Source organism: Cephus cinctus, unplaced genomic scaffold, assembly GCF_000341935.2.
Source record: "Cephus cinctus unplaced genomic scaffold, Ccin1 Ccin1_scaffold0123, whole genome shotgun sequence".
Taxonomy (NCBI): Eukaryota; Metazoa; Arthropoda; class Insecta; order Hymenoptera; family Cephidae; genus Cephus; species Cephus cinctus.
In genome coordinates, this window is record NW_014332857.1 from 619,178 (window position 1) to 635,049 (window position 15,872).

General features: G+C 41.8%; 2 protein-coding genes and 1 long non-coding RNA gene across 7 annotated transcripts in view; 2 read left to right on the forward strand and 1 right to left on the reverse strand.

Annotated features, from left to right (window-relative positions):
- The window catches only part of LOC107275158 (segmentation polarity homeobox protein engrailed), a 29,377-nt gene extending 23,576 nt beyond the window's left edge, over nucleotides 1-5,801 (reverse strand). For 2 of the 3 annotated variants that reach the window (XM_025079745.1, XM_015755004.2), the window contains exon 1: nucleotides 3,663-5,801. In XM_025079745.1, the coding sequence (XP_024935513.1) occupies nucleotides 3,663-4,968 (1,306 nt within the window). In that variant the 5' untranslated portion in view covers nucleotides 4,969-5,801. The remainder of the gene's footprint in view (nucleotides 1-3,662) is intronic. The other variant, XM_015755005.2, reaches the window with a different exon arrangement.
- An 848-nt stretch (nucleotides 5,802-6,649) lies between these two features.
- Nucleotides 6,650-7,816, forward strand: LOC107275159. Of its 2 annotated transcripts, none has more exons than XR_001539633.2 (3): nucleotides 6,650-6,788; nucleotides 7,066-7,210; nucleotides 7,329-7,816. It is a non-coding gene; the product is annotated as an uncharacterized LOC107275159 (long non-coding RNA). The 2 variants fall into 2 exon arrangements; XR_003058100.1 differs by having other exon boundaries at nucleotides 6,735-6,870.
- Nucleotides 7,817-11,920: 4,104 nt separating this feature from the next.
- LOC107275127 (puromycin-sensitive aminopeptidase) lies at nucleotides 11,921-15,457 on the forward strand. 2 transcript variants are annotated; one of them, XM_015754944.2, is made up of 4 exons: nucleotides 11,921-12,284; nucleotides 12,423-12,667; nucleotides 12,930-13,080; nucleotides 13,159-15,457. In XM_015754944.2, exons 1-4 carry the CDS (start codon nucleotides 12,159-12,161, stop codon nucleotides 15,250-15,252), a joined length of 2,616 nt encoding a protein of 871 aa, XP_015610430.1. In that variant the 5' UTR covers nucleotides 11,921-12,158; the 3' UTR covers nucleotides 15,253-15,457. The 2 variants fall into 2 exon arrangements, with proteins under 2 accessions (XP_015610430.1, XP_024935803.1); XM_025080035.1 differs by lacking the exons at nucleotides 11,921-12,284; nucleotides 12,930-13,080 and having other exon boundaries at nucleotides 12,525-12,667.
- The last annotated feature ends 415 nt before the right edge of the window (nucleotides 15,458-15,872 follow it).

Below are 15,872 nucleotides of genomic sequence, written 5' to 3' on the forward strand. Positions count from 1 at the left end.
CTTTCCCCCCCCCCCCCCCTCAGCCTGACTACGCGTGAAACTCGAGTAATGAATTTCCACTTGACTACCGGGTGATCTCATTTTTTTCTTAAACATCCCTAATTAGCTGCATAGCATCTTCCGATTGTCGCTCGTCCCTTTGACAAATGAAACAGCATTCGGTCTTGAATACTTTTAAAGTTATAAACCCGTACGGGGCCCGTACTCTTCTGGGCCTTGTACCTACACAGCCTTGAATAACATACCAAAAGTTTCGATATCATCGAGTTAATCGAGCTTCTCTGGTACAGTCACTCCTAATTAGCCTATATCTTCCCACTGGAGTAAATTTTCCTTCTGACAATCTGAATATAAGGCCCATTTGTCGTTGGCAAGACCTACTATTTCCCCCTATCCCTGTCTTTCATCCATAGATACATATATATGCATGCATGGACAAGCGTATACGCATGTATACATAAACGATATAGTAGCGCTATATTGTATCCACATGGTAAGGCCCACCCACGGCTCCATACAGAATAAGGGCCCGTTTCTCAAGTTGGCGCGTTGAATGTTCATCATATCGTTGTCGCCGATGACAAGGCCCCTTCCGGCCCGCATTATTTCGGCCCTCGATGACTTCCTCGTTCACTTAGCCTATACAAGGAAGTACGTAGTTCAGTACTCGCGACATTATTACCGCATTACGCTCAGTATAATATTATATACGATAACCGTCCTATCTAATATATCCACTTTGCTTGGCTTCTATGTCCCAAGGCGCCTACGCCTACTTAAACGTAATTGCTGGGACTTTCCTTCGGGGCCTTGTATATACATAGTGCGCATATATATATATATATATATATATATACCCTATAGCCGAGGTACCAACCTTTTGACAGAGATTGATCGCGATCGGCGTTGAATTTGTCTTGAAGCGTTACCTTTTTCCATCGAACCCGCTAATCCTCCTTCCTATCTACGGACATCGGTTTCTAAACTACTCCCTATAGCCGAGGTACCAGGCGCCTACGCCTACTTAAACGTAATTGCTGGGACTTTCCTTCGGGGCCTTGTATATACATAGTGCGCATATATATATATATATATATATATATATACTCCCTATAGCCGAGGTACCAACCTTTTGACAGAGATTGATCGCGATCGGCGTTGAATTTGTCTTGAAGCGTTACCTTTTTCCATCGAACCCGCTAATCCTCCTTCCTATCTACGGACATCGGTTTCTAAACAGACTATACCGTGGCTGCCATTCCTTTTATTTTTATCTCACTTGCTCACTCATCTTCGTTCATTTCGCTCACTCGCTCGCTGCACCGTACACGCGTCTATAGTGCGTTGGCGCTTATAGCTCAGGTCGATTCCGACGTTGCCCTCGACAACCTCCAATTCAGGATCGGCCATTGATTCTTATTACGCTCTAATGTCGTCGCCTTTACCGATCCAATGTAAAGCAGCGAACGTTTTTATAAACTGTAATTATAAGAGAAAAAAGTATTATTGTATTTCAAATTAAAGAATTGTAAATGCCCGCTATTCGGTACGGCACTGAACGAAGAAAAAACAGAGGCAGTGAACGGCGACGAAAGTAAGTGGACAGGAGAACTAAAATGTTAAGTAATAGTCTTGGTAATAATTGAAAGCGTTTACATTAGTAAATTTGCGTTGAGCAACGTCCATGACAGGCGTAATGACGTTTATAACGATACATAAGTCATACGCGCTTCTCGTAACAATTACTCGCATTACTACGAACAAATTGCGGATGCGTGATATCCTCTTCCGGTAAGGTGGTACGTACATGCACTTGGGAACGTGGCATCTCCATAAAATGATGTAGAAATGATTAGTCGGGTTGCGTTAGCTGGCAGAAGTCAGTCGGTTTTGTTATGAGTCGCATCGCAGTACTGCGGGCAACGAAAGGTTAATCCCTGCGGTGCCGTCAAAACATTGGAGCTTGTTAGTGCCCTGTTATTATTGTATCAGGAATATACACTTAATTCTTCACTCGTGTACGAAAGTATCTCGCCACAACATGAAAAGTCTGTAGGACATTTATTTTCTTCGTAAATTTTCCGTATTTAGTCCCTCTCTAAGCGCTGCACTCTCGTTTGACTCACGTGACAATATGGCGGACGTCTGCGTCAAGCTACGAACTATATCGCGTATGAATATTATAGAATAAAAGTCTATTGTTCAAAATTATTGTTTACGTCGTCTAGAATTTCACACTGGACGATATTTTAAAGTGTTTTATGATTTTTCGAAGCTCCTTATTATATTCCTGACTGGAAGCAACCACTTTTAATAGTATCTAACCTGACTTACTTAGTTCCCTCTGTTATCGCGTTCAACGGCAGGGAACGTGCACCTTTAATTTAACCTTAATAAGATAGATGGATCCCAGGAGACCACCCGATATGGAACAGCCTCGTGTCTGTCTAGATAATCCTTATTCCGTAGGAACTCGATTCGCAAATTAATGTCTCTTTATTTTTCCGCGAACATTTCGTTATACTTGATTTATATCTGGCGTCAAGATGCCCACTTTTTTTGGGCCTACGGTACAAACGTCTTTAGAGTGCCAACTAGAAAAAGTGAACAGAAGAAAGATACAGGCAGTCTCTCCGAAGGATAAGTAAAACATAACCTACAGTATTAAACGCACAGAATTACCAAACTATTATTTTAAACTCGATCGCAAAATATACTTCAAATTATGCGGTAACGATCGCTGCTTGAATTAATAACTAGATCATTTCTCGAATGATTTCTATCTCACTTTTTTTTTTTATCATTCGCCGCACACTCGGTATCACGAAACGTCGTTGGTTTAATGTACTTATGTTCCCTATATTTTTTTTTCCTACCACAAAAATAAGCTCCGACAGGCCTGATTCGAGGCTGGTAAAACAGCCTAGAATCGTTAAGAGTTTTTTCTATTCTTTCTCCTTCGTCTACTTCGTAATCATTCACTCTCAATGTTATATCAACAACACATTATCTTCGTGCGACTCAACACAAGCTAATAAAATCCAGGAACATACTAATCCTAACTACGTTCCAGTAGTCCAGATCTCACGTGTACGTTATAATGTACAGGTAAAACGTGCGAACGGCGTGGCTCAACTAACGTCTTGCTATGCGTGTTCTGAGCACATATGGTTTTCATGCTTAATTGCCCGTTTTGTATGTATATATATATACATAGGTCCATATAAGTATACTTTTCATAGTAATAAATTATCACATTGGTAACTTTTTTCTTTTTTTTTTCTTCGTTACACCCGACCGTTTTCACCTTCATACTTTTTCCTTCGTCATTTTCTCTCCTCGTTCGTTCTCTAATATGTTCTTTCTCTCCTTCTTTTCTTTCAGACACGTTCGCTAGTTTGCTGCTTCGCATGATTACGCCGTATGATGGTAAGTAGCGTACTACTACCTGCTGGAACGGAAATTTACCCCACGGCATATGCCGGCATGTAAAGGAGGCCGTTCATTAGCAGGATACAAGATTGACTATCGAAATTCTCAAATGTTTGAGGTTAGGCTCGCTCTTATTATCCTTATACTGAATTTACATGGTTCTTGTTGCAGTCGAGCCACTGTACCCTGGCCATATTAGCGCATAACCATAAAAAGAATGTTACACTTACCGGAAGAGGGTCTGTCCGAGTATCTGGTGCAGTAGACCCAGGCTGGCCAGAGCATCTGCTTCCCAGGTTCTGCTCCAGGTGCCGCTGGAACAGTTCCAGGCGTTCCCGTAGTGGCTGTCGGTACACCAGGAGAAGTGTTTGTCGTGGATGGTTCGGAACCTCTTTCCGAGCCCTCTGACGAGGATTCGAGAAAGTCTTTAGTAAGGTCAATAGGTCGAGGCACGACTTTCTTAGGTCTGGACTTCTTTAGGGATATTGGATCCGTGATTCTTCTACCGAAATCCGCCTTGAGTATGTTGTCTATGCTGAACTTAAGGTTTCCCTGATGTTGCAGATTGTTATTGTTGTTGTTGTTATTGTTAGGATTGTTAGGTGCTCCGCTCCTGACGCCATTCTCCTCCCGTGGCGACGCCGGACTCGGTTCCCGGGGCGGCGGTGGCGACGACTGTAAAAGTTTGCTCACTGACAGTCTATGGTGTCCCGTGGTAGCAGGAACGTGCTGCACCTGGGACGTTTGGTGAACGTGGCTATGAGAATTGTTGTGACTGTGAAGATGCTGGGGGTGAATCAATGGCGACGCATCCCTCAGTTCTCGACAGACGGCTGGATGAAGGATCGGTGGCGAAGTTTGAAGATTGGAGACTGTCACAGCCGATGGTGGTGAAAGGGACAGCCGTGTGACGAGAGGCACGCTTATGGGGGTTCTATGGAGCCTCTCGACAGCGGGATATATGATCTCGTGGCCAAGAGAAGGTGGCGGCACTCTTGAAGGATAATCAACCACCTCCGGGTCACGAATGTAGCGGGATACCAGATGAGGATGCGAGGTAGTGTACCTGGACGACACATCCTGGTTCTCTGAGCGTCCAGGGGACGACGCCGTGGCGCTAGACGACGCTGGCGACCTGACCGATGCTGCCGGTGACGACGGGGGCTGACTGTAACCTGGACTTGATGCCTGGACGGTCGTAGGTCGATGATAATATATACTGGCTTCGTTACAACTTGAACTGGATGGTGAAGCCACTGGCGATGCCGTCGGTGATGGTGTTAACGATGTCCTGGTGTTACTACCATCCTCCCGGAAGTCCTGTTCACCCTCGAATCTCGAACTCGAGTCTTGCACATCCACAGCCATCGTAGGGGTTGGTTCACTTCCTACGCTAAGAACTTCACTAGTGTCACTCTCGCAGTCGCTGTCCACGTCCCTCTTACTAGAGCTGTTCGGCATCCTGGTGGACTCTCGCGATTCCGGCAGCTCCATCGGCTCCTGGTGCTGTGCTCTCTGCACGGAGCTTGCCGACATGATTTCCCTCTACTGAAGTTCTGAATACTTCAGCATGTACCTGGGTACTTCAGTGCACGGCAATCACCAGGTACTGTCGCGTTTCCATCCTGAGGCGTGCGCCGTCGGCCCTCAACCGGAGTCTCTATTCTCGATTTTGACAGAGTAACCAATGCCTATTCTTCCACGATCCCAGTCAAGGATCAAGCTTCTATACTCTCCTTGTGATTCACACCATTTTTTATCTCAAAATCTAATTCGGCCAGACGTTCATGTCTCTCTAGCCTCTTTACCAGGTCCCGGACTCCCTCTCACGCTACTCATGATTCAGGGCGTTCCAATTCCAAGTATCCTCCTCAGATCTGTCACTGGTTCCTCCTTACTTCCTCTTTTGCATAGCATGAACAGTACCTGGACTTGCGTCTGTCATCCACACAGAACCCCGCACTAAGGTACCACCACTAAATTACACTATTTCGCAAAAAGAGAAACTTTGCACACGCTTCCGCAAGATCAGTCCCAAAATCCCTGGGTCTCATACAATCTACTTCAAGTTCCAAACATGCGGCAGCTGTCTCGGGAATGTTTGCTAATCCAAAGTACCTCTGTACTCAGGTAAAACGTCCTCGTATCTTCTCGAAATCAAATAAATCGCACTATTCACGCAACGCGATTTAAGGCCCGATTCACACTGGTATCATTCAAGTCAAAGATGCAAAAAGGAATGGAAAAAAGAAAGAATCGCGCACAATCGAAGCTCGATTGACTCACGGCTTGGGCCAGGTAAGACCGGCGTTCGACGGACCTGGTGTGTCGAGGCTGGCTGTCCAGTTGGTTGCCGCGACGCGTCTGCTTCCTCCTAACCGTGGAGGGCCGGCGAGGGGCGTATCAGGGGCGGTAACCCTTAAGACCCGACCCACAGACCCCAGTTTCCCACCACTTTTACATTTCACACGCCGCGACATCTGGTGACTTCCAGACGTACTAAACCTTTAGTAACGCCCACAGCATTCAAACGCTATGTTTTCTTTGGTTCCCGGTTCGAAGCACGTATAGGAATCGTTGTTCCTCTCTTTCTGCTCCTCCCCACTACATCGTCCTGCTCTCCTTTTGCTTCTCTGCTACCGCTTCACCGCGTATCCATCGTTTACCCCACTTGATACACACCAGTCCTCCGTATCTGTCTTTATCACTCGTTTATTTCATATCTCCCTCTCTCTCACGCTTTTATACAATTACACACAGTGCTTAACCAGGAATTATATGTTTTGCAACGTCGCGTGTGGTGAACTACCCCTGTACGTACTACGATTCTCGCTATTCTCCCAGTGACGAAACCTAACCTAACCTCGCTCTACAGTCCCTCCGCCAACGACCAGAATGGCCTAGAAAATGTTCGGAAGCTGTAAAACAACAAGTGTATATCGTTTAAGTGCATAATGCCGGATTTCTTCGTTATTATTCCAGTTCGTTAAGATCTTCAAAAGTATCCTATTAAATAGTCCAAATTGTGTATTGGTGATCGAGAAGAAAAAGAAAAGGAAAGTGAAGTAGAATAGAGAACGAGAGTTATGCCTTCGTGAATAGCACAGGTTTACCTTTTGGAGGAGGCAGAAATTAGCCTCAGGGCGCAGACTCGTTAAGGTGATATCACACCGGGCGTATGCGCCAGAGAGGATTCGTCGCCGTTAATTCCAGTGCGCCCGGATTCGCTGAGGGCGCGATGAAATTTATGGTAATCCGATTGGATTCCGTATACACGCTCGGAGCGCTGTTAAACCTTTTACGGCTTCTACTCAAAGGGGTTGAAGCAACGCCTTGTATATAATATCGAGAGTGAGGTATTTCTTACTTTACGCTCGCCATTGCCATCTATAAATTTATCCTGCCACTACGTCGGACCTTTTATTAAATCTGCCATTGGTAATACTCCTACCTAACCTTTAAACCAGAAACGGACATATCTTCCACGTGTATACGAAAACCCGTAGAGAATCAATCCTAACCTCCTTGAATCTCAACATGACAGCCCATAAACTTCTGAGCCTTACAAGATTACTCTTATAATGTATAATTGTTTGTGTACGAGCTGCTATCTTTATTTTTCTTTTTTTTTAGAACCTCAAACCAACCCTATAGCGAATCAGGATTAATTAAGGGTTGTAATCGTGCGAAGTGACAGAAAATTTTACTCGCTGACAAACGCTGGTTAGGTCGCACCGTGATAATAGCCGGGGACGGCTGAGTGAGAGAGTATTTGCCGGTATTATATCCTAGCAGCGATGAGTAAATCGCGCAACATTAAAACGAGTTTATCTGGAAGCGAAACACGTACGTATCGAGTTCCAACAGCATTGTGTTAGAATTTTTCCACGTTTCAGGTGAAGCTGGTGAAGTAACAAGAGAGTGAGAGTGAAGAAGTGGAAGAGAGAGGGCGACACGGTCCACGGAGAGGAGTGAAGGAGGGATCAAAGAAAAAGACAAGGGAAAAATTCTCACGCGCGAATCGCGGATTAAAGAGAAGCTCGAATGGCTACGATACCGGGGATTCCCCTCTAGTTACAAGACGTGAACGCAGCCGTGTCCTCATAATGAATAGCCTTAACGATTCTCTTTAATTAGTAACGTAGCGCCGACTGCGCTGGGAAATCATCTACTTGGCGACCAACTGCAAATACAGATATTCCAAATTCTCAGTTCGCCAATTAATAGTTTTAATGGCTCCACGGTATTCCACGAGTGACTGTCACTGTGACAGGTGGACAGAAAACTATTTCTATCGTTTCTAATTCGATTCTAATAATACCACTTTGTTCACCTGCATCGTGACATATATCCACTATATAAACGTTGTTATTTTATACAAAAGACAAATATATCTCTCTCAATACTCAATACGTCTGTCCTTCTCTCGCTCACGTAAATCCCCACGAGTCCTTCTCACTCGCACTCACAGCCAGTATAGAAATTCACAAAAATCTAACTTTCGAATCGTTCAAACATCAAAACACAACACAGTCCTAACCTAAAATGACACTGATTCAATTTATTACGTCCAACAATGACTAACCTTGTAACTTTAAATTACAGAGAAATTTTTGTAATCCAAAAAATTCGAACCTGTCATCCAAACCATCGACAATTAACAGAGAATGAAAACTGGAAGAACCATTCAGTCTTCTTCCCCTATCATCTATAGCATGATCTGCCTCAAATATTGCCAGCACACCGGTACCTAACGATAGTGCGAAAATAGCCGTGATAAAGTGTAATATAACGTGGCTAGAGTACCTCTGTGCAATTTACTTCCTGGCACGTATACTATATAATGCGGTCGCATTATGGTCCTCTCTTATGCAAAATGTCAGAGACACGAGATAGACACAAACAAGGATAGAAACCCATCAGCACACAGTTATACAAGTACATGGATTACATGCATGGGTTAGAATGCGGCGGCTTGCAAAACATTATATGCGCCGAGTTCGCTCATTTATAGACGCACTGCGCGCATAATTGCTTAATTGTATGTCTATATATCAGTAGTTGAAGCAGCTGCTGCTGCTGCCCAATGGCCTATCTGGCATAGCCGGATCTATCCACGTTATAACGTCTACTTAGTGTAGTGCTTTGTAGACATTAATCCGCACTCTAATAATTTCATAGTAATTTTTATTAATATCTCATTCAAGTATCTATACTTGTTATATATGTATATATATATATATATTCAAAGAATTCCAGAGGATCACGTATATCAAATGAAATACCAACCTTATGTTATATCCGCAAGTAACGTGTAACCGAATAGCGTATCATTTAGTTATTACGTTTCGTTTTATTAGCACGCGCCTTTACGTGGCGAGGGTCGTGCCGGGTTAATGCGACCCAACGCGATCCTTTTTCTTTTCTCCCACGCGATATACATTCTTTTTTTATTTTCTTTTTTCCTCCCTTCAATTTCAACGTTCGTGTCGACGCTTTTTTGTCTCATTCTGATTTCTACTACCTAATTCAGTCATTCTGAAATTATAACGGGTGTTAGGATATATACGTTGCATATATACATTTATACAGTAACCTTTTTCTCATATGACTTTTAAGTACGGACGCAGCTTCCGTTCGATTGAATTCGTATCGATCTTCTTACGGCCCTTAAGGCGCGTGCGGCTTTCGTATATTGAAGTCGCGTTTAGGGCCCAGTTGTATCTTTTCTTTTTTCTTACGCCAAATGGTATATCTGTATGTAACACTCGAGCTTGGTTAGGTTAGGTTATCTTAGATTATTATATCGTTAACTATTTTATTATGTTCTACGCGGTTCGCCGTAAGCGACTGTTCAAAAATTACTCTGCGTAATGACCTAACGGACTCGTAATTACTTGAACTACTGTATCGGGACATGGTTGTTGTAATTTTTGTATGGTACTGTACTTACTGCTGTTTCATGTTTTTTTTTTTGAACTACCACTTGGTCTTAACCGCGACTTCATTTCAAGTGGCTGCTATCTCGGCAGTCCACACCTCTGCTTTATTATACTATATATATATATATATATATTTGCGTACACATATAGTTGAAGTGAGGCTGATATGTGGGTAGGTCAATGGATATATGTATATAAGTATACACTGAACTATATAAATGTATATAACATCTATCTAACAACGTGGTCTGCATCGGTAACCCCGCGCCCTCGGGAACCCCCCATGTCTCGCGATAACCGAATATTTATTAACCCTTGAAGATTTCATTTGGATATCTTAGCCACCCGCTCACCGGAAGCGGAAGTGATACCGTGGCGCTACCTGCAACTCTCGCGTGCTACGTCACGAGATAATATTATAACGTAAGATAATGTTAAGATTTGAAATAATTGAATTTTTGGGAATTACATGCATTTTGAATTATTTTGATTTCGTGTTTTTTTCTTTTTTTTACTATTTTTTGTCTTTTCTTTATGCACGTAATACTATGTCGTATGGACTTATGAAAAGAACTGGTTTCGTTTCGGGAATTTCTGTAGAGTTTTATATTTTTTTCGTTTAGAGCCTAGCTTCTATAAATAAGGAACAGGATACTCGTTAGGAGCTAATTTGATGCAGACAGCATCCTGGGGGACTGATCCTTGCCGCTGATGAAAGCGGTTGAAATTCGTTGTCTGAATTTTTTTTTTCGTGAAACCAAGGATTGGTTTCTGTTATCGATTATTCGAATCTTTTGGATCTTAGATACTATTCTTTTGGTTTCAATGGTTTTGTTATGATTGCCATGTACGACTTCTGATATAAATGGAGCCTGGAGACGTGACGTTTCGTGGATGAGCAATTACATTAGTTTTCACCGGGATTTTTCCATTTGTGGACTCTAAACTCAAAACTATTTTGTGGGATAGACTGTGTAGAAAGGTTGGCTACACATTGCTATAGGGTGTTTGGAAAACACGATTCGTTCCGTTTCAATTTTTTTTTTTTTGGCAAAAGTGATTTTTAGGGTAGAAAGACTTTCAGGTAAAATCTGACTCCGTCGGGCTAACAATAGGTAGAGTCACTTTAGGTTAAAATATATTTTAAATTTTCAAAAATGACATATTTTGACTGATGGTAATTTCATATTTGAAAAAAATATAGAATCTACCTTGGCGTATGATAATGTTTAAAAAATCGTTGAATAATAATAATGTTAATTTATAAATTCCTCATTTTTTTAAGTTAATAATTTTATCTCGTTCTTTTATCTAATTTTCGTGTCTACGTTATTTTTAAGTTTTTTTTTTTGTAGTCAAAAGATTATAAAAGTGTTCGGGATGAAACAGCAGGACTATTGTGTACTGTCAGCCAATGGGATTGTAGACACGGCGTAACCATGTTCTGTGGTTTCTCGTTTAGAGCTTCGGGGGTTCCCCTATCTTTATAAAACGACCCTCGGTCAAAATTCTGTCCTGTAATATTACTTGGTTATGTATCCCGACGCCCCAGGATCCCGAAAACAACACCAATCATCTGTTCCATTAGCTCTGGTACTGTAGGGGAGACGCCTGTTTCGGGACCTCCCTATGTTTCGTTTAATGTCCGCCATGGCGGTGCTGAGGCTGCTTTCAAATTCTAGAGAGTATGGTTAAAGCTTAGGGAAATTAGAAAAGTATGGTAATGAGAAACCCGACCTTACGAAAATGTTTGGTCCTTTGACGTTTTATGATCGACTATTAACGCTTCCCTTGATGGACTTTCGACTTGGCTATATGTAAACGGGATCGACGATAAATCCACGATTATGTAGAATCACGATCTTCTCGAGTGACTCGTAAATTACTTTGACGAGCGACGCTGATTGCAATTTATAAGCAAAGGTGTAATTCTAATAATCGCCGCTTTCTGATCTTATGTCAGATCTCATGGCGCTCGGAATTATCCCGCGTTTATAATTTTAATTATTCGGGTCAAACTCAGGCTCGGGTGAAGCTAGGCTGTCGGTACAGTGTGATCGAAGCTTTTTGAACGATGCAATGAAATGCTATTGATTTTTATCTGGCATTTACTATAATATATTTGCATAAAGTTTACATTGAAAAATCATGTTAAGAAAGTAATACGCATATATTAAAAAAGAAACCCCACTCCTGGGAATTGAACCCGGGATCGCTGTGTTACGAGACTGACACTTACTCCAATATACCAAGTAAAACAATGTTGCTTTTTGCAATTTTAATGATGTATTTAAAGAATAACTTTAACTACTATGATGTTTTACTTATTACAAATACTCAATTATTTTTTACACGAATTGCTATTAATGTACTGCTATTTCAGGATATAATATAGAATAAATAAAATGCATTAAATAATGTGAAAAGAAAGTCATGACTTGGGACCGAACGCGTGTGTTCTCTCTCAGCATTATCGATAGAACATATTCCATTGTTGCTATATCGATAGTCACGGTAACTTTAAACTATCGATATATATGTATCGATGCTTCATCATGACTGTGTAGTGAGTGATAGAAGTCATAGCTAGTAGTAGCGGCAGTTGCGGCGGCAGTACTTCTTAGATAGTTATTTGTAGCTGATATTGACAAACATCTTTAAGTACAATACTATAAGATTATATAGTGCATTTACGGGAAATTAAATCGTGAAAAAAGAACAGTATCCACAGATATAAAGGCAGGAAAGGAATCTTTTGGGGCAAGGACAAGAACCACAATAATAATGGCGGAGGAAAAGAAACCTTTTTGCCGGCTTCCTACCGTCGTTCGTCCTTATCACTATGAGATCTACCTTAAACCTGATCTCAAGCAATTTGTCTTTGAAGGCACAGAGAATATTTATATTGATGTGAGTTACCCCATTTTGGTTGTTTGGTCATCATGATTCAGCTTCTTTTTATTTGTGCTGATCTATCTTTATGGAAGGGTTAGCCATATGGTCCTTGTCTTTAGGATCTTTATTTTCTTGCTTTTTTCACTATTCCAGGTGCATAAAGAAACCGATACCATTATACTGAATTCTTTGGATATTGAAATTGAAAGCGTAACATTTCATTATAAACCGGAGCAGTCCATTGCTGTTACCAAGATACAGTTGTCGAGTGAGGAAGAAACAGCTACACTACTTTTCCCTGAGAAATTGACGTCGGAGATGAAAGGATACCTCAGACTCAAATTTAAGGGCGAGATTAATGATAAAATGAAAGGTTTCTACAGGAGCAAATGCACAGAGTAAGATCTTTTGTACATAGTAGATTTGCGTTATATACCTGCATATTTATTATTACATTTTATTGTGGGCATAATATAGAAATCTTAATTCAGCATAGTAGGATACAGTGATATATCTGTTCCACACAAATTCGTAAAGGAATTTTTTGTTGGGATGAAGCCATGTCGAAGGCAACGTTTGTATTTTGTTTTCTGTTATTATAACGTGCCATGTAAGTGAGCTATGGCAAGATTCGAAATTTTAAGTAAAGACATTTTTTAGAGTCCATGGATCTGTTCAGCATGCTGCCGTGACGCAATTCGAACCTACTGATGCAAGACGTTGCTTTCCATGCTGGGACGAACCAGCCCACAAAGCCACATTCGCCATTACCTTGGAAGTATCCAATGCTGAGACAATTCTTTCCAACATGGTAATCAGCGTCTTGCAATTCTCTTTATTCTTATTTAGTTTTCACTCTTTTCTCACTAATATACCATTGATTTTTCAGCCCGTGAAGAAACTAGAAAAAAAGGACGAAGTAGCCATCGTGGAATTTGAAGTTACGCCGATAATGTCAACATACCTGGTGGCTTTTGTGGTTGGAGATTTTGATCACATTCAAGAGAAAACAAGTGATAACGTTCTCGTCAGAGTGTACACTCCAAAAGGACAAAAGGAACATGGAGAATTTGCTCTTCAAGTAGCCAAGAAAGTTTTACCTTATTACAATAACTACTTTGGTATCTCGTATCCTTTACCGAAAATAGATTTAGTAGCAATTGCTGATTTTTCGTCTGGCGCCATGGAAAATTGGGGTTTAGTCACTTATCGAGAAGTTTGCCTCCTGGTGGATCCGGAGAATACATCTACAGTACACAAACAATACATTGCTCTGGTAGTAGCACACGAGCTGGCACATCAATGGTTTGGTAATCTCGTAACAATGGAATGGTGGACACATTTATGGCTAAACGAAGGTTACGCCTCCTTCGTCGAGTTCCTCTGCGTAGCACATCTCTTTCCTGAGTACGATATCTGGAGTCAATTCGTAACAGACACCTATATTAGCGCTTTGGAATTAGATGCCCTGAAGAACAGTCATCCAATTGAAGTTCCCGTAGGACATCCTTCCGAGATCGACGAAATCTTCGACGATATATCTTATCACAAAGGTGCGAGTGTCATCCGAATGTTACACTCGTACATCGGCGACGAAGACTTTCGCAAGGGTATGAAACTCTACTTGACACGTCATAGCTATTCAAACGCTGAAACTGAAGATCTCTGGGCTGCCTTGGAGGAGTCCTGTAAGAAACCAGTACGCGCTGTCATGTCCAGCTGGACCAAACAGCAAGGATTCCCTGTACTAAAGGTAGAGCAACGTCAAGATGGAGATGACCGAGTTCTGAACTTGTCGCAGGAAAGGTTTCTGGCTGATGGATCCGTAGACGAAGAAAAGAGTCTATGGATGATCCCCGTGAGCGTGAGCACATCTCGAGCACCAGGCCAAGTAGCGTTTAGTGAGATAATGAATGAACGTACCAAGGAGATTACCATAAAGAACGTGCCAGAAGGTACCTGGCTCAAGATCAATCCAGGAACAATAGGATTCTACAGGACTCGGTACAGTCCCGAGGACCTTTCGCTTCTGTTACCAGCAGTGAAGGATCGAAGCCTTCCACCTCTCGACCGGCTGGGACTCCTAGATGATCTTTTCGCCATGGTTCAGGCTGGACACACATCCACCGTAGAAGTCCTCCGCCTAATGCAGGCCTTCAAAGATGAGGACAATTACACAGTGTGGTCAAGCATCGTCAACATCATGGGTAAACTCGACGTTTTAGTTTCGTCCCATGAAGATTCTCACGAGTCCTTTAAAGCCTTCGGTCGTTCACTGATGCGCACAGTGAGTAAGCGACTTGGCTGGAATCCTAAATCCGGTGAAAACCACCTAGACACCCTCTTGAGATCCTTGGCCTTAGGGCGCATGGCTGCTCTTAATGATAAGGCTACCATCGAGGAAGCAAAGGTACGTTTCGATGCTTACGTATCTCAAGGGAAAACACTCCCAGCGGATCTACGCAGTCCTGTCTACAGGGCGATCCTCTCCGTCGGCGATATCACGACCTACGAGACAATGTTAAAGCTCTATCGAGAGGCGACTCTACACGAGGAAAAGGATAGAATACTAAGATCTTTAGGTGCCCTGAAGGACGAGGCTTTACTAGTCAAGGTCCTTGAATTCGCCATGAGCGACGAAGTGCGCGCTCAGGATACCGTTTTCTCCATTATGTCTGTTGCCATGAACTACAGAGGTCGTCAGCTCGCTTGGCGCTTCTTCAAGGACAACTGGAAAAAACTCATGGATCGTTATGAAGGTGCTTTCTTACTTACTCGACTCGTCAAGTTCACTACAGAAAACTTTGTAACGGAGGAGGCGGCGCGCGACGTGGAAGACTTCTTCGCCAAGCATCCTATACCTGGTACTGAGAGAACGGTTCAGCAAAGCGTCGAAACTATTCGCCTTAATGCCGCCTGGCATGCAAGGGACATGGAAGCCATCAAGAATTTCTTGGCCTCGCAAAAGTATGAGGAAGAATAAATATAGCAGTAAGAACAACAATGGGAAAATAATAGAATAATGTGCATACTTTGATATTCGTGAGATTCTTAATTCTCTAGAGAGAACGAGTCACAATAAATGTTTTGGTGTGTTCTCAAACCACACTCATTAACGTGCGATATAGATATGCATATACATTCAGAACAATTTGAAAAATATACTTATTACATGCTTAATAAGCACACTTTCTTATTGTAACTTTGTTCAACAAATTTCTAATACTCATATCCCAATCTTTCCTTCCAATTGAAAACTACATAGATGTTATTGCTAATTTTAAACTTTCAAACGAGCATTGAATTTAGGAATCTTAGGAATTTCGTATAAATATAAATAAACAGATTACTGGATAACATAATAGCTTACCTACATGAGATTTAGGAGCTACTGCTATGTCTATATATCTAAATAAAATTTTAAAATAATGATAAATACCTATTGTTAGTCTTTATGTTAGGTATGAACTTTGTAGTTCATTAAATATCTGCTTAATGAAGGGTAGCACCATCTACGTAGTATATGTGTCGTCATCTCTTCAGGAACTTCTGAAATTTTATTATTTAAAAATCCTTAATACTATTAGATTTTAAACTCGGTGA